At 43.7% G+C, this 24,556-nt stretch overlaps 1 protein-coding gene across 4 annotated transcripts in view; it reads left to right on the top strand.

Annotated features, from left to right (window-relative positions):
* Positions 1–24,556, top strand: part of LOC124007055 (rho guanine nucleotide exchange factor 28-like) — a 109,970-nt gene that overhangs the window by 53,071 nt on the left and 32,343 nt on the right. For 3 of the 4 annotated variants that reach the window (XM_046317324.1, XM_046317327.1, XM_046317326.1), the window contains 15 exons: positions 4,648–4,757; positions 4,874–5,157; positions 8,666–8,837; positions 9,054–9,177; positions 15,374–15,416; positions 16,394–16,495; positions 17,687–17,810; positions 19,067–19,214; positions 21,078–21,133; positions 21,297–21,333; positions 21,639–21,768; positions 21,887–22,002; positions 22,113–22,253; positions 22,622–22,872; positions 23,218–23,343. In XM_046317324.1, the coding sequence (XP_046173280.1) occupies positions 4,648–4,757; positions 4,874–5,157; positions 8,666–8,837; positions 9,054–9,177; positions 15,374–15,416; positions 16,394–16,495; positions 17,687–17,810; positions 19,067–19,214; positions 21,078–21,133; positions 21,297–21,333; positions 21,639–21,768; positions 21,887–22,002; positions 22,113–22,253; positions 22,622–22,872; positions 23,218–23,343 (1,964 nt within the window). The remainder of the gene's footprint in view (positions 1–4,647; positions 4,758–4,873; positions 5,158–8,665; positions 8,838–9,053; positions 9,178–15,373; positions 15,417–16,393; positions 16,496–17,686; positions 17,811–19,066; positions 19,215–21,077; positions 21,134–21,296; positions 21,334–21,638; positions 21,769–21,886; positions 22,003–22,112; positions 22,254–22,621; positions 22,873–23,217; positions 23,344–24,556) is intronic. The other variant, XM_046317325.1, reaches the window with a different exon arrangement.

The raw sequence follows: 24,556 nt of genomic DNA, 5'->3' as shown, positions 1-24,556 counted from the left end.
TTAGGGCAAGACAGAGTAGGAAGGTAATGCATGGTGTTAGGGAAGAAAATGGTAGTATAGTTAGAGAACCAGAGGATATGGTCAGGGTGTCAACTGATCAAGGAAAGGGAAATAGATGTAGAGCAGGGAAATGTGTTTTTAGAACACTTGTCCAGGCGGTTGCCGGAGGACATTAGAGAAGTGATGGAGGCCCAGATCTCACTAGAAGAGGTTGAGAGCGCTCTTAGGAGGATGGGAAAAGGGAAGGTGCCTGGGATGGATGGGCTGCCGGCTGAGTTTTGGGGTATACTTGGACCAGTGGTCCTCGAAGTCTTGAAGGCCATCCTTGAGACAGGGGTCCCGGGGGGATCAATGGCTGTTGGTGTGCAGTCACTTTTATATAAGAAGGGGGAAGTAACAGACCTTGGCAACTGGCGGCCGTTGACCATGCTGTGTGTAGATTACAAGCTACTTGCAAAGGTTTTAGCAGACCGGTTGCGCACAGCCCTTCCCTACGTCGTTCATGAGGATCAGACGTGCGGGGTAGAGGGCTGCTCTATTAGATGGAACCTACAGTTAATCAGTGACTCCATCGCTTGGGTTGAAGATAGAGGACTGCCTTTTATGGTAGCAGCGCTAGATCAGGAGAAAGCCTTCGATCGCGTGAATAGATCATTTTTATTCAGAGTGTTAGGTCGATTAGGATTTGGGGAGAAGTTTATAGGATGGATTCGTACATTATATGTCGGAGCGGGGTGCCGAGTTAGTGTAAATAGTCACTTGGGTGACGTTTTTGACCTCTCGTCTGGGGTCAGGCAGGGGTGCCCACTCTCGGCTCTCCTCTTTGTTCTGTACATGGAGCCTCTGGGGGCTGCCATTAGGGCAGACACAGGGGTGGAAGGTTTGCTGATCCCTGGGTGTGGTGGGCTGCGTGTTAAGATGACACAGGACGCCGACGACACTTCCTTGCTGTTGTGCAAGGACTCGTGCCTGACAAGGTCCCTTGCCATCTTTGGGGATTTCACCCGAGCGTCGGGAGCAGTTCTGAACCATGCAAAATCTTCCGTCAAGTTTTTCGGAAGATGGCGCAGTAGAACGGATGTGCCTGGGGGGTTATCTCTCTGTGAGGGGGCCCTGAGGATTCTCGGGGTCCATTTTGAGACCTCCGGCTCAGCGACGCTAAACTGGAACATGCGTATCGCAGTGGTACAGAGGAAGCTAGCAATGTGAAAAGCAAGGTATTTGTCTTTTATGGGCAAAGTCCTGGTCCTAAAGGTGGATGTGTTGCCGTCTCTTTTGTATTTGGCATTGTATCTACCCATTGCCGGCTTGTCTGAGGAGGCCTCTAGTGAGGCTTGTGTTTCAGTTTATGTGGAGTGGCAGGTGAGAGTGGGTCGCCAGGGCACGCATGATCTGTCCCATCGGGGAGGGAGGTAGGGGGGTATCACATTTCCCCCTCAAACTGGACACAATTTTTGTTTCTTTCTTGTTAACGGAGCTTGCTCAGCCAGTGATACACCCGTCCGGTTACCTCCTGCGGGTGTTTTTCTCGTATCAGGCGAGAAGCATAATGGTGTGGTCTAACACGGGTCCTCGGGCGGAACAGCTGCCGTGGCACTTTGGTCATGCGGCCAAGTGGCTGCGTGCGCACCCTGAGGTTGAAGTTGCCCGAGTAGGTATAGATCATAGGCACCTGTACGAGGAGGTCAGAAAGGCAGGGAGTCCGGCGCCTGTAGTGGGCATCTCGGAAGTGGTCTGGGAGTGCAGGCGCGGGGTCTGGACAACGGGCTCAAGGACCTGAATTGGTTGAGCCTTCATAAGTGTTTGCCGGTACGTTCCATCTTGTACCGGTATAGTTTGGTGCAATCCCCCACCTGTCCAAGATCCTCTTGTGGCAGGGAGGAGACTGTGTGCCATGTCTTTTGGGACTGTGCTTTTGCCGGAGTAGTATGGGCTACGGCACGGGTGTTGTTAGGTTTGGTAAAGGGGGATTTTGTATTGACGTGGGCCAGGTTAGAGAGGGGTGTAGGGAGAGCGAGAGGGACGGATAGGGACAGGTTTCTGCTCTGGCTTCTCATGAGTCTCTTTAAACGGGGGCTGTGGGAAGCAAGGCAGAACATGGTGAAGACAGGGAGAGATTGGGGGGTGGAAGGGATAGTGAGGAGGGTGGAAGGAGATTTGAGGGGGAGGATGAAGAGGGAGGAGAGGAAGTGGGGGCAGCATGCTGCTTGGGAGAGGTGGAAGGGGGGTTTAGGGCTGGGTGTCATTTAGATTTGTAAGAGGATAGATTAGGGATGGGGAGATAGGGGATAGGGAAAGGTATTTTGTAGGGTGAAGGGGAGGGAAGATGCTCCCCTGAGGTTTTGTTTGGGGTTTATGTTTAGTTTAATTAAAATACCATTATTTGAGTATGTATGTAAATTATGAGTTGTAAATAATGAATGGTATTGAAGATAATAAATGATTGTTTATTAAAAAAAAAGATAGGCTGTATAGGTTTTCACGTTCTGTTTGTTGTTTTTGTATTGTTCGTGTTTTTTCCTTCATTAAAAATGTATCGAACTAACCACGCTGCATTTTGGTCCGACTCTCATCGGAAGAAAACCGTAACACCTGGATACAAAGTGTTATGTTTGCTACAAATCCAATGCAACAATTTTCAATTACGGTGGGGCTGGATCATGTTATCGGTATGCTTGTCATCGGCAAAGACTAGAAAGATTGTTTAGGCTTCCAACATACACTGGGAGACAAATTCACCTTTCAACAGGACAAGACGACATTGAATGTTCCTGAGTGGCCTAGTTAGTTTTGCTTTAAATCGGATTAAAACCAATTTGACAGAGCTTGAAGAATTTTGAAAGAATAAATTGCAAATTTTGTACAATCCAGGTTGGCAAAGTTCTTACAGACTTACCCAGAAAGACACAGCTGTCGAATAAGTCAAGGGGTATGAATTATTTCGGAAGACAGTGTACCGTTGACCTTTTTGTACCCCAGGTAACAACGTGGTACCCTAACCATTTTGTACCCCAGGTAACAACGTGGTACCCTAATCATTGCTTTTTTTTATATACATAGAATGAATAAGTAACCAAGAGGTTGCAAGTTCAAATCCTCAAAGAATGAACTCTACGTCAAGTGTCCTTGAGCACTGCTAGTTTTACATTGATGTTATGTTGGTTGTGATTATTTGACAATTATTTACTTTATTCTGGGCAGCTTTTAGCAATGTGCAGAAATCTATTCTTGCCAATAAGTCTATGGCCTCTAAGTCTCTTTCCCGCTCGCAGATCTGGTGGTGTCATTGCACCCTCGCAGGACATTTCAGGTTGCTAGATATTATTTGATTGTTAGTTAAAATCTTGTTTAAGGCTGAGTCCTGTTTAAGGATGAGTGTGGTCACAGTATGAAATTATACTGTGGGGCGGCAGGGTAGCCTAGTGGTTAGAGCGTTGGACTAGTAACCGAAAGGTTGCAAGTTCGAATCCCCGAGCTGACAAGGTACAAATCTGTTGTTCTGCCCCTGAACAGGCAGTTAACCCACTGTTCCTAGGCCGTCATTGAAAATAAGAATTTGTTCTTAACTGACTTGCCTAGTAAAATAAAGGTGAAATTAAAATAAAATTAGAATTCAGCAGCATACTGTCATTTAATGGAAATAACACCTTCAAGTTGTTATATTTACTTTATTTTTACTGCAACTTTAGGCAAAGTACAGAAATGTATTCTTGCCCATTTCCATTATGTCCACAGACCTGGTGGTGCAGCAGGAACTTAAAGTAGCTAGCAACCAAGAGGTTGTGAGGCTGAATCAGCTTACAGCAGCATACTGTCCTTTATAACACCTGAATTTAGCTGTACAAATACAAATAAATATTTAACATGAGATTGTTTTTATTTGCTCACATGTTGTCATGTGTAGTTTCATGTTAAATCCCCATGTTGTCATTTTTTTAAACATGAATTTCATGAGATCATGCACTCAACGTGCTTACATATTATCACATGTGTCATTTTAATTTATCACATGTAGCTTCACATGATGTCACATGTTATCACACAAACTTAACATTAAATCACATGTGATCACACAAGATCACGTGTTCACATGTGACATTCACATGTTTTTTCTGTAAGAGCAACCAAGCAGCTGATATATGGGGAATAGGAAGGAATCTTTTCCATCATGTATTCTGGAACTACAAAGTCAACAGAAATGGATGTTTTTTAGCATTCCATTGCCATAAAGGCCCATTATGCTATTCTTCTCAACTGGTATTGGCTAATGGAATGTTGTTTTGATGATTGTGATTGATTGGAACAGACATTAATCTTTGCTAAGCCATCATCAGCCTGTTGGTCTGTTTGTGTTTTGATAAACATCTATTAGTATATTTTAACATTATGCTGTGTTCTTACATAGCACTCATTATTTTGTGGTGGTCTTCGCCCTCTGTTTGACTGATGGCTCTCACCCCACACACTTGGCTGTAGTTAGTCTAATTTTTCATTTCTTTCTTTTTATAAAACGTTGTTTAACCAGGAAAAGCCCATTGAGACACAGCGTACTTTTGCAAGGGAGACCTGGCCAAGAAAGCAGCAGCAGTCGATACGTAATTTAGCAACATTAATCATTCATTCTCCTTGTTGTGTTGTTTTCTCCAGTGAAGTCCCAGACGGCCCACCCCAGAGGAACCCAGAGACAGTTCTCCCACACTGCTGTGGCAGACAAATCAGCCTCCATCATTAATGGCAGGAGTCAGCTCTCCACAGAGGTACACCACTTTACCATAACTCACACGATTGATGATATGGTATTTGAGCAAATACTTTATTGATCTTTTTATCTGGTGTTTTCTCTCTCGCTCTCTCTCTCCTCTCTCCCTCTCAGGTGGATGACCTCAAGGCCAAGGTTAGTGTTGCCGGGGTAATGAGGGACAGCGCTGTGACTGACAGCAGGGTGTGGGACACAGTGGACTCAGAGGTCCTCCTCCAACAGGCCACCGTCACCCCTCCACCCCTACCTCCCTACGGACTAGAGGAGCAACAGTCCCCCTTTGTCTCTTCTCCCTTGTCCTCCCCTGCTGACCGAGCCCTCGCCCGACTGAACAGCCTTTCCCACTCATACCTAACCAATCAGAGAGGGAGCCCACCCCTGGAGTCACCTAACCTCAGGTATCAAGCTCATTCATGCAACCCCTTGTTACTCAAGCCATTGGGTTTCTTTTTAGATCAAGAGAAGTTCTTTCAATTATTTGTTTCGATATCTCACATGTGGGATATGGCCAACTCCCGTATTGCAAACATGCTCTCCGAAGCCAGGTAGTGTCAACGTATAAACCCTCAGAGGCCCCGAAACTATGATAGGTCCAGCAACCTTAAAGAGGAAAGGGTCTACACCTTCTGACCCAGATGTATTTTTGGGGTCAAGTTTAAGGAGCTTCTTTAGCACTTCAGACTCGGAGACCACCTGCAGGGAGAAACTTTGTAGCGGGGCAAGGGAAAAAGAGGGAGGAGCATGGGGCTCATCGCATTAGAAGGGGTGGGAGATGAGGACATTTTGGCTGGGCAAGGAGGCATGGCTAAGTCAAATAGGAATCCTGATGAAATGGTGATTAAAGGGCTCAGCCATGTGCTCCTTGTCAGTAACAACCACATCATCAACATTAAGGGACATGGGCAGCTGTGAGGAGGAGGGTTTATTCTCCAGGGGCAGGATTCACAAAACACTTCTCAAACAAAAATTTAAGAAGCTTCTAAATTGGTTTTGCAACCAATTTAGTTAGCTATCTAGCTAGCAATGGCATCATGTTAGCATATTTTGTACTGAGATTACTGTTCTAAAACATGTTCTTGGGTTTAAAATAAAAAACTTTCAGATTGAAGTATGAGTGAATTAAACATGTTCAATTGCTTTCATGAGCTTTTTCTCTCACTGCCCTGAGTTTAAGACACAAGTTTAGCTATCTTGGAATTATTTCCAAGAACTTTATTTTCAATAATCTAATTTCTTCTTAACTTTTTGCTTAAGGAAAAACATAAGAAATACCGCAAGAAAATTTTCAACAACCTTTTTGAGGAATAGCAACTTTGCTTAACTTTCTTCTTAAGTCTACAGTTAGAGAAAAAATGGCAGTTAATAAATGCATTCTTAAGAAGGATTTGTGAGTCTGGGCCCAGGTCTTTAACTGTTTTCCAGAACTTCTTGGGGTTGACCCACAGAGAGAGAACTGCTCCTTAAAGTAACTAACTTTGGCCTTCCGGATAGCCTGAGGGCACTTATTTCTAATTTGTCTTAACGAGAGCCCGTCAGCTTGAGTGTTCGTATGCCGAGCCTTTCGCCAAATGGAATTCTTGAGGTGGAGTAAATTTTCCAGATCACGGTCATACCAAGGTCTGAACCTGTTTTTAATTATAATGTTCTTTATTGACAATAACACTGAAAATATCAAAAAAGAAGGTCCAAGCATCTTCATCGGAGGGGATCAATCTGATTCTATACCAATTTACAGAGGCCAGGTCATGAAGAAAGGCTTGCTCATTAAAAATATTTTGCAAGCGTCTATGACAAATCAGAATCGGTCGTTTCACTGAGCAGCCATTACGAACAGTGATCACGAAGGTCATTACAGAAAACACCAGACTGATACCTATCAGAATTATTTGTGAGGATAACATCAAGGAGAGTAGCCTTTTCTGGGTGTTTGGAGTCACACTAGCCACTTTAAACAATGCTACCTTATATAATGTTACTTACCCTACATTATTCATCTCATATGCATATGTATATACTGTACTCTACATCATCGACTGCATCCTTATGTAACACATGTATCACTAGCCACTTTAACTATGCCACTTTGTTTACTTTGTCTACACACTCATCTCATATGTATATACTGTACTCGATACCATCTACTGTATGCTGCTCTGTACCATCACTCATTCATATATCCTTATGTACATGTTCCTTATCCCCTTACACTGTGTATAAGACAGTAGTTTTGGAATTGTTAGTTAGATTACTTGTTGGTTATCACTGCATTGTCGGAACTAGAAGCACAAGCATTTCGCTACACTCGCATTAACATCTGCTAACCATGTGTATGTGACAAATAAAATTTGATTTGATTTGTTGGATTGGTAAGAATCAGAGAAAGATTTAGGGAGTCACATTGCTTTAGGACTTGGTCAGATGGTTTAAGCATGTCCCAGTATAGCAGGACAATTGATCGGGACAAATTCAGACTTAGTGTAAGGGGAAAGGAGAGCGCTTAGGGCATTTAGGTTACAGGTCGGTGCTGATGGTGGACGATAACACCCAGCAACAGTCAAAAAATAGCTATTTAAAAGTTTAATGCTTGAAACCAGCAAATAAAATTATTTGGGGACAGACTTGGTGGAGACAACCTAGCACTGAATGTGTTCCTTGATAAAGATTGCCACTCCACCACCTTTGGAAGATCTGTCTTGCTGAAAAAGGGTATACCAAGAAAGGTTAACATCAGTGTTCAAAACACTCTTAACCACATCTCAGTAATGACCACACATCTGGATTGGAGCTGTGAACCCACACTTTCAATTGATACATTTTAGCTAATAAGCTTCTAGTGATAACGTGCAGAGAACCCAGGCTTTCACGAAATCAGTGAAGCAGATATCAGAGCATAAGTCAAATATAGGGCTTGCAATAATAGATGGTCCAGGGTGTACATGCACATTTCCAGATATCATCAGCAGCAATACAATCGGGGCATGGCAGAGGACAGTGAGAGCTCTGCAGTGTTGATTTATGACATTTGAATGTGCATTAGATGGCAACAAGATCATATTGTACAGCAATTTCATCAGGTAACATTAATATAAAGCCAGCGAGAGTTGGTTAGGATAGGAGGCCAAGAGTCCATGTAACCAATAGTGTCAGAGTCCTGAGTGTGGAAACAAACAGTCTGTCCCACGGTCAGATAAACAAGTAAGTTCATAGTCAACAAAGCAAACAAGAGTCATGAGGCAAATAGCATAAAGCACCAGAAAAAAATATAGCAACTTGGGGCTAGCCATTGTAAGTTCAGAGTCACTCGCCCCAACAGTGCGTGTGTTGGAGGCGAGCGAAAGCTCGGGAGAGATGGGGGAGTGTGGTAGGGGTACCTGTACCAGACGGGGAAACAGCTTAAAAAGTAAGATAAAGGTAGTTCAAGAGCTTTGAGATATCATATCTGCATTGTTGACTGAAAGAAACCAAAAGTTCTGTATCACAGTTCTGTGTTACTGTACTGCGATAATAAACTGAAGATTACATGTCATGTATGATTACATAAATATATTCAATATTTGCTCATGGTGTAAGGCTTTCTCTATGTGGAATCCCATATTGTATGTGCTGAAGCCAATTAATTTACTTTTACCTTGCGCCAGCTGTTGGTTTCAGCACTTAGAGTATGGATATGAGGAAGCTGTAGTAATAATATAATATATGCCATTTAGCAGACACTTTTATCCAAAGCACTTACAGTCATGCATGTACAGATTTTTACGTATAGGTGGTCCTGGGAATCGAACCCACTATCCTGGCGTTGCAAGCGCCATGCTCTACCAATTAAGCTACAGAGGACCACCAGTTCTTCAGATGAGCCTTTATGTTGACGTTCCCTCCTCTCTCTCTCTCTCTCTCTCTCCCTGACAGCCCCAGTCTGGTAGCTCTAATGATTGACAGTGAGGAGGAGGGGGTTCTGGTGAAGTCTCCCTTCTCTCCTCTAACCTTTGACCCTCGTAGCAGCGGGGACGACACCGCCCCAGACCTCACCTGCACACGCACACACTCTGCCTCCTCAGCCAGTGACCCCACCCCCACAAAGGTACCATGCATAAGCTTTCTTGTCCACCCTCACACACAGAGACTCACATAAAGAAATGTCATCGTTTCTCTCCTCCTCCTTTGACAATCTACTGACTATTCCACTCCAAAGGAGGTTGTAAGGACATATATATTAGGGCCAACTGTAAATCTAAAATGTATATAGTTCCTCACCATTGTGTTGACCTAAGTGTTTATGTTGTGTTGTATTTTTCAGGATATGGGCGACCAGAAGATCAGACACCGCTCCTACTCCTACTCCTCCCCCAAGATCAGCCTGCTGCCCTCCCGCTTCTCCCGTGACACCTCAGCCCAGCCTGCGACATCTGACCTCAGCCCAGGTTAGCGTCCATGGGACCTTTTACAGTTATTAACCCCCCCATTGAGAAACCCTTCCTGAGAACTTTCCCACTAGGCACACAATGGGTGAATCAACATTATTTCCACGTCATTTAGTTATTTTTGCATACATTAAACCAACCAGGAATAGATGTTGTGTTGACGTGTGTGCCCAGTGGGTTACTACTTCGATTGGAATAAAGGTGACAGGGTTTTCTGAGAACATGATGATATTGATAGTCCCATCACTTCCAATGCCTTGTTCGTCTTTGTATGTTTGTTCCTGTCCTTGTATATATAATAACGGTCTTCAAAATGGATAAAAGGTCAAAAATACAGTTCTGATAATGGAGTAAGACACTCAACTCTTTTTTTATAAAAAAAATATTGATTGAATTATAGCACATAAAAAATTGTATAATGAGAGAGACAAAATCTATGGAATCCAGACATTTTGGTGTGACTTCAGGAATTCAATGGAATGTCAAATATACAGTGCCTTCAGGAAAATATTCAGACCCCTTGACTTTTTCCACATTGTGTTACAGCTTTATTCTAAAAATGTATTGCATTGTTTTTTCCCTTATCAATCTACATACAATATCCCATAATGACAAAGAAAAACAGTTTTTAGAAATAATAGCCAATTTATTACAAACACAAAACTCAAGTATCACATTTACATAAGTATTCAGACTCTTTACTCAGTACTTTGTTGAAGCACCTTTTGCATTGATTACCTCATCGAGTCTTCTTGAGTATGACGCTACAAGCTTGGCACACCTGTATTTGGGGAGTTTCTCCCATTCTTCTCTGCAGATTCTCTCAAGCTCTGTCAGGTTGGATGGGGAGCATTGCTGCACAGCTATTTGCAGGTCTCTCCAGAAATGTTTGATCGGGTTCAAGTCCAGCCTCTGGCTGAGCCACTAAAGGACATTCAGAGACTTGTCCTGAAGCCAATCCAGTGTTCTCTTGTCTGTGTGTTTAGGGTTGTGTTCTTGTTGGAAGGTGAACTGTCGCCCCAGTCGAGGTTCTCTCTGTACTTTGCTCCGCTGCACAGCTATTTTCAGGTCTCTCCAGAGATCGAGTTCAAGTCTAGGCTCTGGCTGGGCCACTCAAGAACATTCAGAGACTTGTCCCGACGCCACTCCTGCATTGTCTTAGCTGTGTGCTTAGGGACGTTGTCCTGTAGGTGAACTTCCGCCCCAATCTGAGGTCCTGAGCACTCTGGAGCAGGTTTTCATCGAGGATCTATCTGTACTTTACCCCATTTCTCTTTTCCTCAATCCTGACAAATCTCACAATCCCTGCCGCTGAAAAACATCCCCACAGCATGATGTTGCCACCACCATGCGTCACCGTAGGGATTGTGCCAGGTTTCCTCCAGATGTGATGTTTGGCATTCAGGCCAAAGAGTTCAATCTTGGTTACATCAGACCAGAGAATCTTGCTTCTCTTGGTCTGAGAGTCTTTAGGTGCCTTTTGGCAAACACCAAGTGAGCTGTCATGTGCATTTTACCATAAAGGCCTGATTGGTGGAGGGCTGCAGTGATAGTTGTCTTTCTGGAAGGTTCTTCCATCTCCAAAGAGGAACTCTAGAGCTCTGTCAGAGTGACATTCGGATTCTTGGTCACCTCCCTGACCAAGGCCCTTCTCCCTTGATTGCTCAGTTTGGCCGGGCTGCTAGCTCTAGGAAGAGTCTTGGTGGTTCCTAACTTTTTCCATTTAAAAGAATGATAGAGGCCACGGTGTTCTTGGGGACCTTCAAAGCTGCAGAAATGTTTTGGTACCGTTCCCCAGATCTGTGCCTCGACACAATCCTGGTTTAGATATGTGGATTTGTCTGTCTGCTTTCTTTTCTGAGTGGCGACTTTGTTTACATTATCATCAAATCCAACATCTACATTTTCTATCCCACGAAGGGAAACACTTCCTGTAAGTAGACCATTTTCTCTTCTCTCTGTTCACGTAGTTGCCGTGTCAGTGTGTTTATTCCCCAGCGATATATCAACTTTGATAAACACGTGGGCCAAAACCTTTTAGTCCCATGTCTATGATTTCCGACGATACCCCTGTCCTTTTGAGACATCGTTTCACACTTTTCCCCGATTAGTAAAGTCCAAGAGAAAAGGGGATTTGTACAGGTAATTCTATGAATATTGTCAGTTTCTATTTTTTATAACAGTCTGTGAAGTGACAGTTCGCTGACAATTGGTTATTCACTTCTCAAACACAGCCAGTTGAAAGCTGAACAGAGCTGTATTCTCAGGTGGGCGTGAATTGAGCCTTGCTACTGTATGACTAAGGCCCGGATCCACAAAGTGTTTGAGAGTAGAAGTGCTGATCTAGGATCTGTCCATATAATCTTATTCATTGTGATCTAAAAGGCAAAACTGATCATCCTAGATCAGTACTCCTACTACGCTTTGTGGACACAGGCCCTGGATTGATCTTATCTGAGCTAGTCTCTCTCTCTTCACTTATTTGGTTTGTCATGGGAGTTTGGCTGGTACAGGAAGCAGTAGGCCTACTGTCTGTTGTTGGATAATCATGCTCTCTGTGTTGTCACTAACTAACTGTAGCCACTTCAGTAGATAGTCAGTACTGTTTATAGCTAACATGTAACTAACAAGGAACCTCTGACCTTCTCATCCAATGGGTTTTGAGAAGGAGGTGAGAGGAGAGGTCGCAAGGAATTAAGGAAATGCGATTTTTATTTTCCCCCTACATGGCTCTGGTCACATCTTGCCTCCCTCTGTTCCTTTGAGTGGCCAAGTGAGTGCTATGTCCCCTCTACCCTGTAGATGGCGTGTTCCACAGAGTGAGCCACAGGCGGTGTCGCCTTCAGGCCCTCTCTCTGTCTAAATCTATGTCTCTACTCCACCCTGGTAGTAAGTACAGCTTACCTTAGATCCTCTATCCTCCACCACTCGCTCTGTGCTAACACTAGGCGTGGCAGACATGTGGCTACTGTGTGTGCATCCGACGTGCAGGTGCATATGTATGCACAGTACCAGTCAATAGTTTGGACACACCTATTCATTCAAGGGTTTTTCTTTATTTTTTCTATCTTTTAAATATATATAATTTTTTACCTTTATTTAACTAGGCAAGTCAGTTAAGAACACATTCTTATTTTCAATGACTGCCTAGGAACAGTGGGTTAACTGCCTGTTCAAGGGCAGAATGACAGATTTGTACCTTGTCAGCTCGGGGATTTGAACTTGCAACCTTCCGGAATAATAGTGAATACATCAAACTATGAAATAACACATGGAATCATGTAGTTACCAAAAAAGTGTTAAACAAATCAAAATAGATTTTATATTTGAGATTCTTCAAAGTAGCAACCCTTTGACTTGATGACAGTCAAGTTGCACTTCCTATGGCTTCCACTAGATGTCAACCGTCTTTAGAAACTGGTTTGAGGATTATACTATAAAGGAGGGGCTCATGAGACCTGTTTGAGTCAGTGGTCTGGCAGAGTGTCTCAGGCTTGTGACGCGCGCTCCCGACAGAGTTACCTCTCGTTCCAGTGCTTTTCTTCAGACATAGGAATTATCCGGAACATTATTGATGTTTTATGTTAAAAACATCCTAAAGATTGATCCCATACTTCGTTTGACTTGTTTCTACGACTTGTAATGGATTTTTTTAAAGTTTTTGTCTGGACGAAGTGCTCACGCCTCATGAAGATGGATTACTGGAGGCGTGGAACAATTCAGTAATTTATTGTTGAACTGGGATTCCGGGAGTGCCTTCTGATGATCATCAAAGGTAAGTGAACATTTATTGTGTTATTTCTAACTTCTGTTGACTCCAAAATGGCAGATATTTATCTGGCTGGATTGGGCTCTGAGCGCCGTTCTCAGATTATGCTTTTTCCGTAATGTTTTTTTGAACTCTGACACAGCGGTTGCATTAAGGAGAAGTCTATCTTTAATTCTGTGAATAACACTTGTATCGTTTATCAATGTTTATTATGAGTATTTCTGCAAAATCACTGGATGTTTTGGAATCAAAACATTACTGCACTTAACGTGCCAATGTAAACTGAGATTTTTGGATATAAATATGCACATTATCAAACAAAACATACATGTATTGTGTAACATGATGTCCTATGAGTGTCATCTGATGATCATCAAAGGTTAGTGATTAATTTAATCTATATTTATGCTTTTTGTGACTCCTATCTTTGGCTGGAAAAATGGCTGTTTTTTTTTGACTTGGCGGTGATCTAACATAATCATATGTTGTGCTTTCGCTGTAAAGCATTTTTGAAATCGGACACGATGGGTAGATGTTAAGGGAATTTTTATCAATGGTGACTAATTTTGTATACATTTCAATCAGGACTGACTAATCAGAATACTATTATGTTACTGTATATGTACTAATCAGAATACTATTATGTTACTGTATATGTGTCACGCCTTGGTCATTGTATTTTGTGTTTTTGTTATATGTTTGGGTAGGCCAGGGTGTGACATGGGTTTATATGTTGTATTTCGTATTGGGGTTTGTATTATTTGGGATTGCGGCTGATTAGGGGTGTGTCTAGTTAGGCTTGGTTGCCTGGGGCGATTCTCAATCAGAGTCAGGTGCTTGTCGTTGTCTCTGATTGAGAACCGTATTTAGACAGCCTGACTTTCGCGTTGTATTTTGTGGGTGTTTGTTCCTGTCTTAGTGTTGTAGTCACCAGATAGGCTGTAATAGGTTTCACGTTTCGTTTGTTGTTTTCTTATTTCAGTTATTTCATGTACAGCGATTTATTTCATTAAAGTCATGAGTAACCTACACGCTGCATTTCAGTCTGACTCTCTTCTTACAACAGACGAATGACGTTACAATATGTATGAATTTTTTTCTTAATCTTAGTACTGAATATAATGTTCGTGAATGAATCAAGGATTAGAACAATGACTGTCTGTTCCTGGGTAGAAATGAATGAACTAAATCTTCAGACTGGCTAGAATGCTTATCTACACCAGAAAACCTTGGCTCAGCCATAAATTATATTAAATTGGTAGGGAGATGGATGTGGGAAGGCTTGAGATACATACTTTGTACTGGAACGGAGATGGCACGGGTTGGTACTGGAACTAATGACGTCATTTATAACCTGTGGTAACCTGTATCGTGTTCAGTACTCTTGTGAATAAACTCTGCTGTTTTACTTTAAGACTGGGCTCTGTCCATTATTATAGAATAAGGGTCTTACAAATCCTTATGAATTGACTGAGTGTTTAATTTTAATTGGGTATTAAAACAGAGCAATTTAATTCCTTTAACAGTAGATTAACAAGACGTTTCTTTCATTTGCTGTATTGGACTTTCAGAACTTTCCTTTCCTGTGCAATTGCAAAAACCATCAAGCGCTATGATGAGAATGGCTCTCATGAGGACTGCCCCAGGAAAGGAAGATCCAGAGTTGCCTCTGCTGCAGAGGATAGGTTAACTACAGTTAACTGCATGTCAGATTGCTGCCCAAATACATGCTTCACACAGTTCAAGTAACAGACATCTCAACATCAACTGTTCAGAGGAGACGGTTGAATTGAATTACTGCAAAGAAACCACTACTAAAGGACACCAATAAGAAGAAGAGACTTGCTTGGGCCAAGAACCATGAGCAATTAGACCGGTGGAAATCTGTCCTTTGGTCTGATGTGACCAAATTTGAGATTTTGGTTCCAACTGCCGTGTCTTTGTGAGATGCAGAGTAGGTGAACGTATGTGGTTTCCACCGTGAAGAATGGAGGTGTGATGGTGTGGAGGTGCTTTGCTGGTGACACTTGTCTGTGATTTATTTAGCATTCTGCAACGATATGCCATCCCATCTGGTTTGCACTTAGTGGGACTAATCATTGGTTTTTCAACAGGACAATAATCCAGAACACACCACCAGGCTGTGTAAGGGCTATTTGACCGATATAGGAAAAAGAAAGAAAAACCCTTGAATGAGTAGGATGAGTAGGTGTGTCCAAACTTTTGACTGGTACTGTAGGCGTGCTTGTATGTCAGTATTTATGTAGGGTGAGGGCATAGGTAAGTGCATTGGCTGGCTAGGCTATCCTGCCAAATCCAAATCACAGTGTAAGCTCAACATTACTAGGTAGGGGGCGATCCTCCATAATGTTTCTCATGCTGTTTTATTTCACACAGAGGGTTCATGTTGTGTCTTGTCCTCCACAGAACGGAGAGAGTTCAGCCTATCGAAGCAACCTCAAGAAAAAAGGTATGTATCCACTGACGTAGTGGTTGTCCAAAGTGAGTGTGACATTTTTACAGTTCCATACAGTTTTCCCCTAATTCCCAGGCTCTCCAGCCTTCACCAAGACTACTTGGTTGGTTGCTGGGCGACCGAGGGCTGTCTCCGTCGTGGAGTTCCTGGTTGTCTTCATATCAAGAAAAGGGGTGGCAGGTAGCCTAGCACGTAGAGAGGCTAGCCAGCAACCGGAGGGGTTGCCAATTCAAATTCCAGGTCTGACTTGTTAAGTCTGGCGGGAAGTGAGCTGGCAACCGAATGGTTGCTGATATCAAATCCTACATGCCGTTGTGCCCTTGAGCAAGGCACGTAAACCCCCACAATAACAGCTCTTTGTTTAACTCCAGGCTTTGATTGTATAACTTTGTTAGTGTGCCGCATTTTGTAGGGCTGTTTTAGTAGTGGCGTAGAGATATGACACTTAAACAAAATCAGTGACTAAACTGTAAGCCCATTGTGCTCAGACAGTGTTTATTTAGCCATGCAAATGTTGTCCAATGCAAATTTCAAAGACAAGTACTGTGCTCAGATGAAGTTAGGCTAATGCACTGTAACTTTGTGACACAGTGAGTGTAGTAGGATTCACTGTATAGTATCCTTTGAGTAAATGGCTCCAGTAAAAGTGGGACGGACAAAGAAAAGGCATCCTCTTTGTTTCCTGCTTCACTATGTCTTTCATTGTGATGAGATGCTGCTGGGAACCATGCCAACTGCCTTTGTCCTCCCTCCATTCAGGAGTTAAAATGTCCTGAATGCACAAGGTCACAGCACTATAGCGCCCTCTAGAGTATGTTTCCTGTACCTGTGCGCTTGTTAGTGTATGTGTGCGCATGTTAGTGTGTGTGTGTTCATGTACTGTATGTTTCAGAGCTGTGTGTGTGTGTTCATGTACTGTATGTGTCAGAGCTGTGTGTGTAATGTGTGTGTGTGTGTGTGTGTGTCCCTAGGGAGTTAAAGTTCCGTAAGCGTGCCCAGTCTGCAGACGACGAGGGCAGCGTTGAGCTGGCAGAGTCCCTCCAACACCTCACCCTCTCAGAGTTCCTCAAAGAGTATGTGGGCATCGCCCCCTTCTGGGCCGACAGCCTTGGCCCTTCCCCTCCACTGGGCAGATAGCCCATAGCTTTTAACCCTACAGTAACTCCCCTGATCTGGAAGCCAGCCATCTAGTCCCTAGCTTCAGCCTCTAACCCCTTTTAAGTCAACCATTTTAACCCAAGAACTCCCCTGTGTGCATCGTGACATTTAACGTCTAAGTTTGTGCCCATAATGCTCTCTGCCTAGCATGGCATCAAAAATAACCTTTAGAGATTGCACTTGTATGCTGTTGATGTCAATGCATGAACCATGTTTGATTACCATACGTGTGCTGCATGTGTCTGTAACTACTACTGTGTAACCTTTAACCCATAGTGCTCTACCACTGACTCAGGGTGGAAATTAATTGCTTTGTAACACTAAAACTTGTGGCAAATGAGCTGCCACCAACTTTAAGTAGACGACACCTTAATGATGGAGTTTTGACCAGACTTTTTTCTTGTCTTAATTCTGTAATAAACATTGATGGTTGGCTTTGTGTGGTGCATGTGCTCCAACTGTACACTTGATCCAGCCTGGTATGACCATCACAGGCTGATTGAACTACTAACCAAGTACCATGATTACTATAAGGTTTGTATGCGGAGTTAAAACGTTTTTGTTTCCACGTGGCCTCATTAGCTAGGTTTCCATCCAATTGGTGGCCGATTTTCATTTGAATAAAATTTCAACTCTACTGAACATTTTGACACAAAACATGTTGAGTTATGTAGCGTATGTGCCCATTCTGGTCTTTGCACATGCACTCAAGCAAACTACTTGCAGATATAAAATGAGATTCCTGTTTTGGGCAAAAGAGTGAGATTCTTTTTAATTGTCAAAGGGAAGAATAATAATAATAATCTATCATGTCACCAGAATAAGACCCTCGATATTTATTGAAAGCAACATCAAGCTCATAAACCGTACACTTTCACCACCCTGTGAAGTTCATCATAACTTATTTCATCTGTAGTAAAAAAGGTTGGATGGAAACCTGGTTATAGTCAGAAGATTACTACTTGCAGAAATGACTGAGTAATAATTAATTTGAGATGACCAGGCAGAAATAAAGATCAGCAAATAAGACTGGTATGGATACCGTTTATAAAACCAACAACATATGGAAAGTCACATATGATGCTGACCCCATTGCGTCTGAACAGAATTGAAGAAGAGGAGTGGGACAAGTACAACATCCCTTCCAAGGTGGCGTCAGAGAAATACAAAGTAATTCGTACCTTCAGCTTCCTCAAGAGCCGGATGTCGAGCACACGCAATAAGAACAAGGTAAACACAATTTTAACACCAGTCGTGAGATTAGGTCAGCACTAATCTTGCCGCCAGACTTTACATTTAGAGCATATGCCATGTTCGGAGACGTACTCCACTAGACTAAATAATCACTGACAGAATGTACACACCGACTGACTCGCATGTAATCTACCCCTCAGTCTAAATCTAACTATCTACAGCTATAAGGACTGCATGATATACCCATAAAGGGCTATAAATACAATATAATTGACCGTCTATCACAAAAAAAGTTGTGCTGCTATTATCACTTAATTATCGGATACAAAAGCCTATTTTCAAACGACTTTGGGTTGTTGAAAAGCGCTACATAAATATCATGTATTATAATAATAATGATGATGATGAATATAATTATTATCATCATCACAACCCTTCTCCTTATACTGTAGTATTCACATCAGGATCTGTGCTTCACATGATGATGTCACGCCCTGACCATAGAGAGCTTTTTATTCTCTGTTAGTTAGGTCGGGGTGTGACTAAGGGTGGGTTATTTAGGTGAATATATATGTCTATGGTGGCCTGGTATGGTTCCCAATCAGAGGCAGCTGTTTATCGTTGTCTCTGATTGGAGATCATATTTAGGCAGCCATTTCCCCATTGTGCTTTGTGGGATCTTGTCTAGGTATAGTTTCCTGTGAGCATTATATTAGCGTCACGTTTCGTTTGTTCGCGTTATTGTTTTTGTTCTTTAAGTTTCTCCTCCAAATAAAAACATGGTAACATACCACTCTGAATCTTGGTCCGCTCATTATAACGATCGTGACAGATGACAAGAAGCAGGAAATGTTTTGGGTAATAACTGTAACCCAAAACACCACTCCAAACCCTTGTGTAGCTTCTTTCCTTTTCATCATAAACCCTTTGTTGGTGGATCTGCATTTGCAAACCCCCCCCAATGTGTGCAATGCTCCGTCTCCTTCACATTGGACTTTAAAATGGGCTAAAATAAAGCGGGGATCCTTCTCACTCAAACTGCCTCAATTGGAGTCAGTGCACATGTGTGGCTATTTGTGGCTACTTCAAGGCTACTTCCTAGTACAAGTAACCTGACTGATATTGCTTTAAGTCGAGTCTAGCCTATGGTGTTACAGTGTTACAATTACATGATATGCTTTGATGGATTGTGGCTGAAGGGTTTTGATGTAGTTACAGTATATGGGTGTGCAATAACCCGCCTATCCATACCTCTGATGTTCACCCCTGTGAATCTACCCTGGTTTTCCAAGGGGAAGGAGAAGGAAAGGGAGAAGGAGGAGAGAGACAAGGACAGGCAGCAGAATGGACATCGCTTCTCCACGGGGTCCTGTGCTGGACCCACGGTCTGTCTGGTCTGTGACAAACCTGCTACTGGCAAGGAACTTCTGCACTGCTCCAGTAAGTAACACAGTTAATCAATCTGTCAATCAAAATGTATTAATAACAGCCTTTGTACATCAACAATTAACCAGTAGTACATCAACTGATCAGTCAAAACAAAAAACAATTTGTCGCTCATTGTTACAAACATACACGCTTATATCAGTGATCTGTACACTTCTGAACAATGTAAATTAATTGAAAGATATCATATTTATGGTTAATACAGTATACCAATACATATTGTATCTCAAGAAAAATATACGGTATAGGCTTTTTTTTTGCATTCGACAATGATAATATAATTGACAATGAAGGGGCGGCAGGTAGCCCAGAGGTTAGAGCATTGGGCCAGTAACCAAAAGGTTGCTGGATCGAATCCCCGAGCTGACAAGGTAAAAATCTGTCGTTCTGCCCCTGAACAAGCTAGTTAACCCACTGTTCCCTTGTAGGCCGTCATTGTAAATAAGAATTTGTTCTTAACTGACTTGCCTAGTTAAAGACAGTTTAAAATAAATTAACTTTAATTCACAATTTTTTTGCTGGACAATTATTACATTTACATTTACATTTAAGTCATTTAGCAGACGCTCTTATCCAGAGCGACTTACAAATTGGTGCATTCACCTTATGACATCCAGTGGAACAACCACTTTACAATAGTGCATCTAAATATTTTAAGGGGGGAGGGGGTGAGAAGGATTACTTTATCCTATCCTAGGTATTCCTTAAAGAGGTGGGGTTTCAGGTGTCTCCGGAAGGTGGTGATTGACTCCGCTGTCCTGGCGTCGTGAGGGAGTTTGTTCCACCATTGGGGAGCCAGAGCAGCGAACAGTTTTGACTGAGCTGAGCGGGAACTGTACTTCCTCAGTGGTAGGGAGGCGAGCAGGCCAGAGGTGGATGAACGCAGTGCCCTTATTTGGTGTAGGGCCTGATCAGAGCCTGGAGGTACTGAGGTGCCGTTCCCCTCACAGCTCCGTAGGCAAGCACCATGGTCTTGTAGCGGATGCGAGCTTCAACTGGAAGCCAGTGGAGAGAGCGGAGGAGCGGGGTGACGTGAGAGAACTTGGGAAGGTTGAACACTAGACGGGCTGCGGCGTTCTGGATGAGTTGTAGGGGTTTAATGGCACAGGCAGGGAGCCCAGCCAACAGTGAGTTGCAGTAATCCAGACGGGAGATGACAAGTGCCTGGATTAGGACCTGCGCCGCTTCCTGTGTGAGGCAGGGTCGTACTCTGCGGATGTTGTAGAGCATGAACCTACAGGAACGGGCCACCGCCTTGATGTTAGTTGAGAACGACAGTTTGTTGTCCAGGATCACGCCAAGGTTCTTAGCGCTCTGGGAGGAGGACACAATGGAGTTGTCAACCGTGATGGCGAGATCATGGAACGGGCAGTCCTTCCCGGGAGGAAGAGCAGCTCCGTCTTGCCGAAGTTCAGCTTGAGGTGGTGATCCGTCATCCACACTGATATGTCTGCCAGACATGCAGAGATGCGATTCGCCACCTGGTCATCAGAAGGGGGAAAGGAGAAGATTAATTGTGTGTCGTCTGCATAGCAATGATAGGAGAGACCATGTGAGGTTATGACAGAGCCAAGTGACTTGGTGTATAGCGAGAATAGGAGAGGGCCTAGAACAGAGCCCTGGGGGACACCAGTGGTGAGAGCGCGTGGTGAGGAGACAGATTCTCGCCACGCCACCTGGTAGGAGCGACCTGTCAGGTAGGACGCAATCCAAGCGTGGGCCGCGCCGGAGATGCCCAACTCGGAGAGGGTGGAGAATTATAAAATTTTGAATTATAGAACTGAATTAATATACAATCCTATTCTATTTCAAGTATTGTGTTTTTTCTCTTTATGAACCTATCCTTCTCTCCCTAAGGTTGTACACTCATGGTCCATAAGGGTTGTAATGACTTTGCTCCCCCGTGTCTAAACGTGAGTTTCAGCCTGGATACTTCTGCCCCGACCCACAACCACACACACATCTACTCCTCATCTCTCTCTGTTGAACAAAGTGATCTAGTCGGAATGTTTGGGTTGTCTGGTATCCTACTATCCTTCCTTTTGTTAATCTTTTTTTACAATTTTAAATCTATAGAAACTTGTGAAGAACCGAACGGCATCCCTCCCGCAGAGTGAGTGTTATATTGCAGAGTTCAAGGGCCACTGACTAAGGACGTTATTACTGATGAATGTGTTTTGTTGTTTATGACTGTGTTTTTCTTTCTTTCTGCTTGCATTTTGTATTTATATTTGGTGTGTGTATTTTCTGTAATTCAATTAATCTGTTAAAGAGACCTTGGTCTCAGTATAACTCCCTGATAAAATAAATGGTAAATAAAATAAAATGTCACAGCTCTTTGTTGTCATCATGTGACGCACACAGAAAGGAATGCTGAAACAATAACACCCCTCCCCTCCCCTCCTTCATACTTCACAGTGCGAGACAGTCCCTCTTCATGTCTGATCGCCACCTCAGCCTCTCTACCTATGATGAGCCAGAGGGACAGGAGGGAAACAGCCTCCCTCCCCAACCCCCTCTCCAGTAGTGTCCCCTCTTCCACTGACAGGTCAGCTACGCATCCCCTCACTCACACACTCACCCACTCTCAGTATATTACAGTAAGCTTGTGATGAAGATTGTTTTGTGATGATGCTTATGTCATTGACATATTGTCACTCTCCCAGCAGGCTTAGCGAGAGTCCGGAAGTGGTGTCTGACAGGAGATGGAGTCCTGGCCGATCAGAGGAGCTCCTACAGACCACTGAGTCATCCTCCTCCACTGACTCCTCCCTCGGAGAAGGTACTGCAGGGACGGGAACCCAGAAGGGACAATTGCAAAAGTGATCATCTTAACGGTTAAAAGGGAAAAGTCACCATCATGTTCTTTTCATCCCCCCTCTCGTCCTGTAGACTGTGTGGACACCGGTCTCCACAGCGACCTGGCTGCTGATGCTCTGGACTACGAGGCTGAGTCTTGGAGTCTGACAGTGGAACACAAGTTTTGTAAGAAGCAGGACAAACGGGTGGTCAAGAGACAGGACGTCATCTATGGTGAGCTAACGATGTACTCGGAACAGTTGAACCACCACATGTAACCTAACCCTGCGGTTTTGTGGTACAGTTTTGAGTTATGAATGAGTTATGACTTATGAAATGTTATGGGCCATAGCACAGGAATGTTTACGGTTTGTTATTATGCTATGCCCAAGGGATATGTTTGTCTAGAGGGACCTTTGTCATCTTTGAAATGTGGGTAGTTGGTTTGAGCAAGACGAGATGCGGAATCGCAAAAATGTACACGTAAATGCATGGTTGTTTGGGACGTGAGATGATTTGTAGATCTGCGATCCTGCGCAGTCCAAACTGCAATGTAGTTGTTCTCGAACACGCACTGTTTTTGTGTGTGTCCGTCCTCTCAGAGTTGATGCAGACAGAGATGCACCACCTCCAGACTCTGTGCATCATGGCTGAGGTCTTCCGGCGAGGGATGAGGGAGGAGGTCCAGCTGGACGCGGGCGCCGTGGGGCGTGTCTTCCCCTGTTTGGACGAACTCCTCCTCCTCCACCACGACCTCTTCAACTCCATGAGGGAACGCCGCCACAGCTCCGCCCAGCCATACGGGAACAGGAACTACGTCATAGAACGCATCGGAGACTTTCTGCTGCAACAGGTGCATTGTTAAAATGAAGTGCTTGTAACAACAACAAACCTTAGCTTTTCTGGAGTGGGGTCGGGGCGGAACAGTATTGTACTTTCTGTCATACGGTCAGGAATCTGTGGAGACAGAATTAACTTTCAACCCCTAAAATTACATGGAAGTCCTGATTCTCCCACAAAACATGGATAAATACAGATATGTTTTTTTTGTGTGTCTGAAACATTGCCAACATCCACTCACTCTCTCCTGTAATTCAACCTCAATATACATGACTGTGGTATTAATGTTCTGTGACTGATTGAGTTACGTTGGCTCAGTATGAGTGCCTGTATAACTTCTGTATAATTTCTGGTGCAGTTTTCTGAAGAGAACGCAGAGAGGATGAAACAGGTGTATGGAGACTTTTGCAGCCATCACACTGAGGCAGTCACCTTCTTCAAAGAGCTACAGCAACACAACAAACGATTTCAGACCTTCATCAAGGTACAGGCTTGTCTGTTTATGACACCTCTATACGCCTCAAGAGTTACACTACATGGCCAAAGTATGTGGACACGCCTTTAAATGACTGGATTTGGCTATTTCAGTCACACCGTTGCTGACAAGTGTCTACAATTGAGCACACAGCCATGCAAACTCCGTAGACAAACATTGGCATTAGAATGGCTCATACTGAAGAGCTAGGTGACTTTCAACGTGGCACCGTCATAGGATGCCACCTTTCCAACAAGTCAGTTAGTCATATTTCTGCCTTGCTAAAGCTGCCCCGGTCAACTGTAAGTGCTGTTATTGTGAAGAACATGTAGGAGCAACAACGGCTCAGCCATGAAGTGGTAGGCCACACAAGCTCACAGAACGGGACTGCTGAGTGCTGAAGCGCGTAGCACATAAAAATCGTCTGTCCTCGGATGTAACACTCACGAGTTCCAAACTGCCTCTGGAAGCAACGTCAATACAATAACTGTTTGTCGGGAGCTTCATGAAATGGGTTTCCATGGCCGAGCAGCCGCACACAAGCCTAAGATCACCAATTGCAAAGTGTTTGGCTGGAGTGGTGCAAAGCCCGCCGCCATTGGACTCTGGAGCAGTGGAAACACATTCTCTGGAGTGATGAATCACTCTTCACCATCTGGCAGTCCGACGGACAAATCTGAGTTTGGCGGATGCCAAGAGAACACTACCTGCCCCAATGCATAGTGCAAACTGTAAAGTTTGGTGGAGGAGGAATCATTTTCTGGAGGGAAATCTTAACGCTACAGCATACAATAACATTCTAGACGATTCTGTGCTTCCGACTTTGTGGTAACAGTTTGGGGAAGGCCCTTTCCTGTTTCAGCGTGACAATCACCCCGTGCACAAAGCGAGGTCCATACAGAAATGGTTTGTTGAGATCAGTGTGGAAGAACTTGACTGGCCGACAGAGCCCTGACCTCAACCCCACTGAACACCTTTGGGATGAATTGGAACACCGACTGCGAGCCAGGCCTAATTGCCTAACATCAGTGCCTGATCTCGCTAATGCTCTTTTGGTTGAATGGAAGCAGGTCCCCGCAGCAATTTTCCAACATCTAGTGGAAAGCCTTCCCAGAAGAGTGGAGGCTGTTGTGGCAGCAAAGGGGGGACCAACTCCATATTAGTGCCGATGATTTTGGAATAAAATGTTTTTCCGAGCAAGTGTCCACATACTTTTGGCCAT

Source organism: Oncorhynchus gorbuscha, linkage group LG20, assembly GCF_021184085.1.
Source record: "Oncorhynchus gorbuscha isolate QuinsamMale2020 ecotype Even-year linkage group LG20, OgorEven_v1.0, whole genome shotgun sequence".
In the NCBI taxonomy this organism is placed as follows: Eukaryota; Metazoa; Chordata; class Actinopteri; order Salmoniformes; family Salmonidae; genus Oncorhynchus; species Oncorhynchus gorbuscha.
Note: the sequence above shows the minus strand (reverse complement) of the source record. Positions and strands in the feature narration are given on the sequence as shown.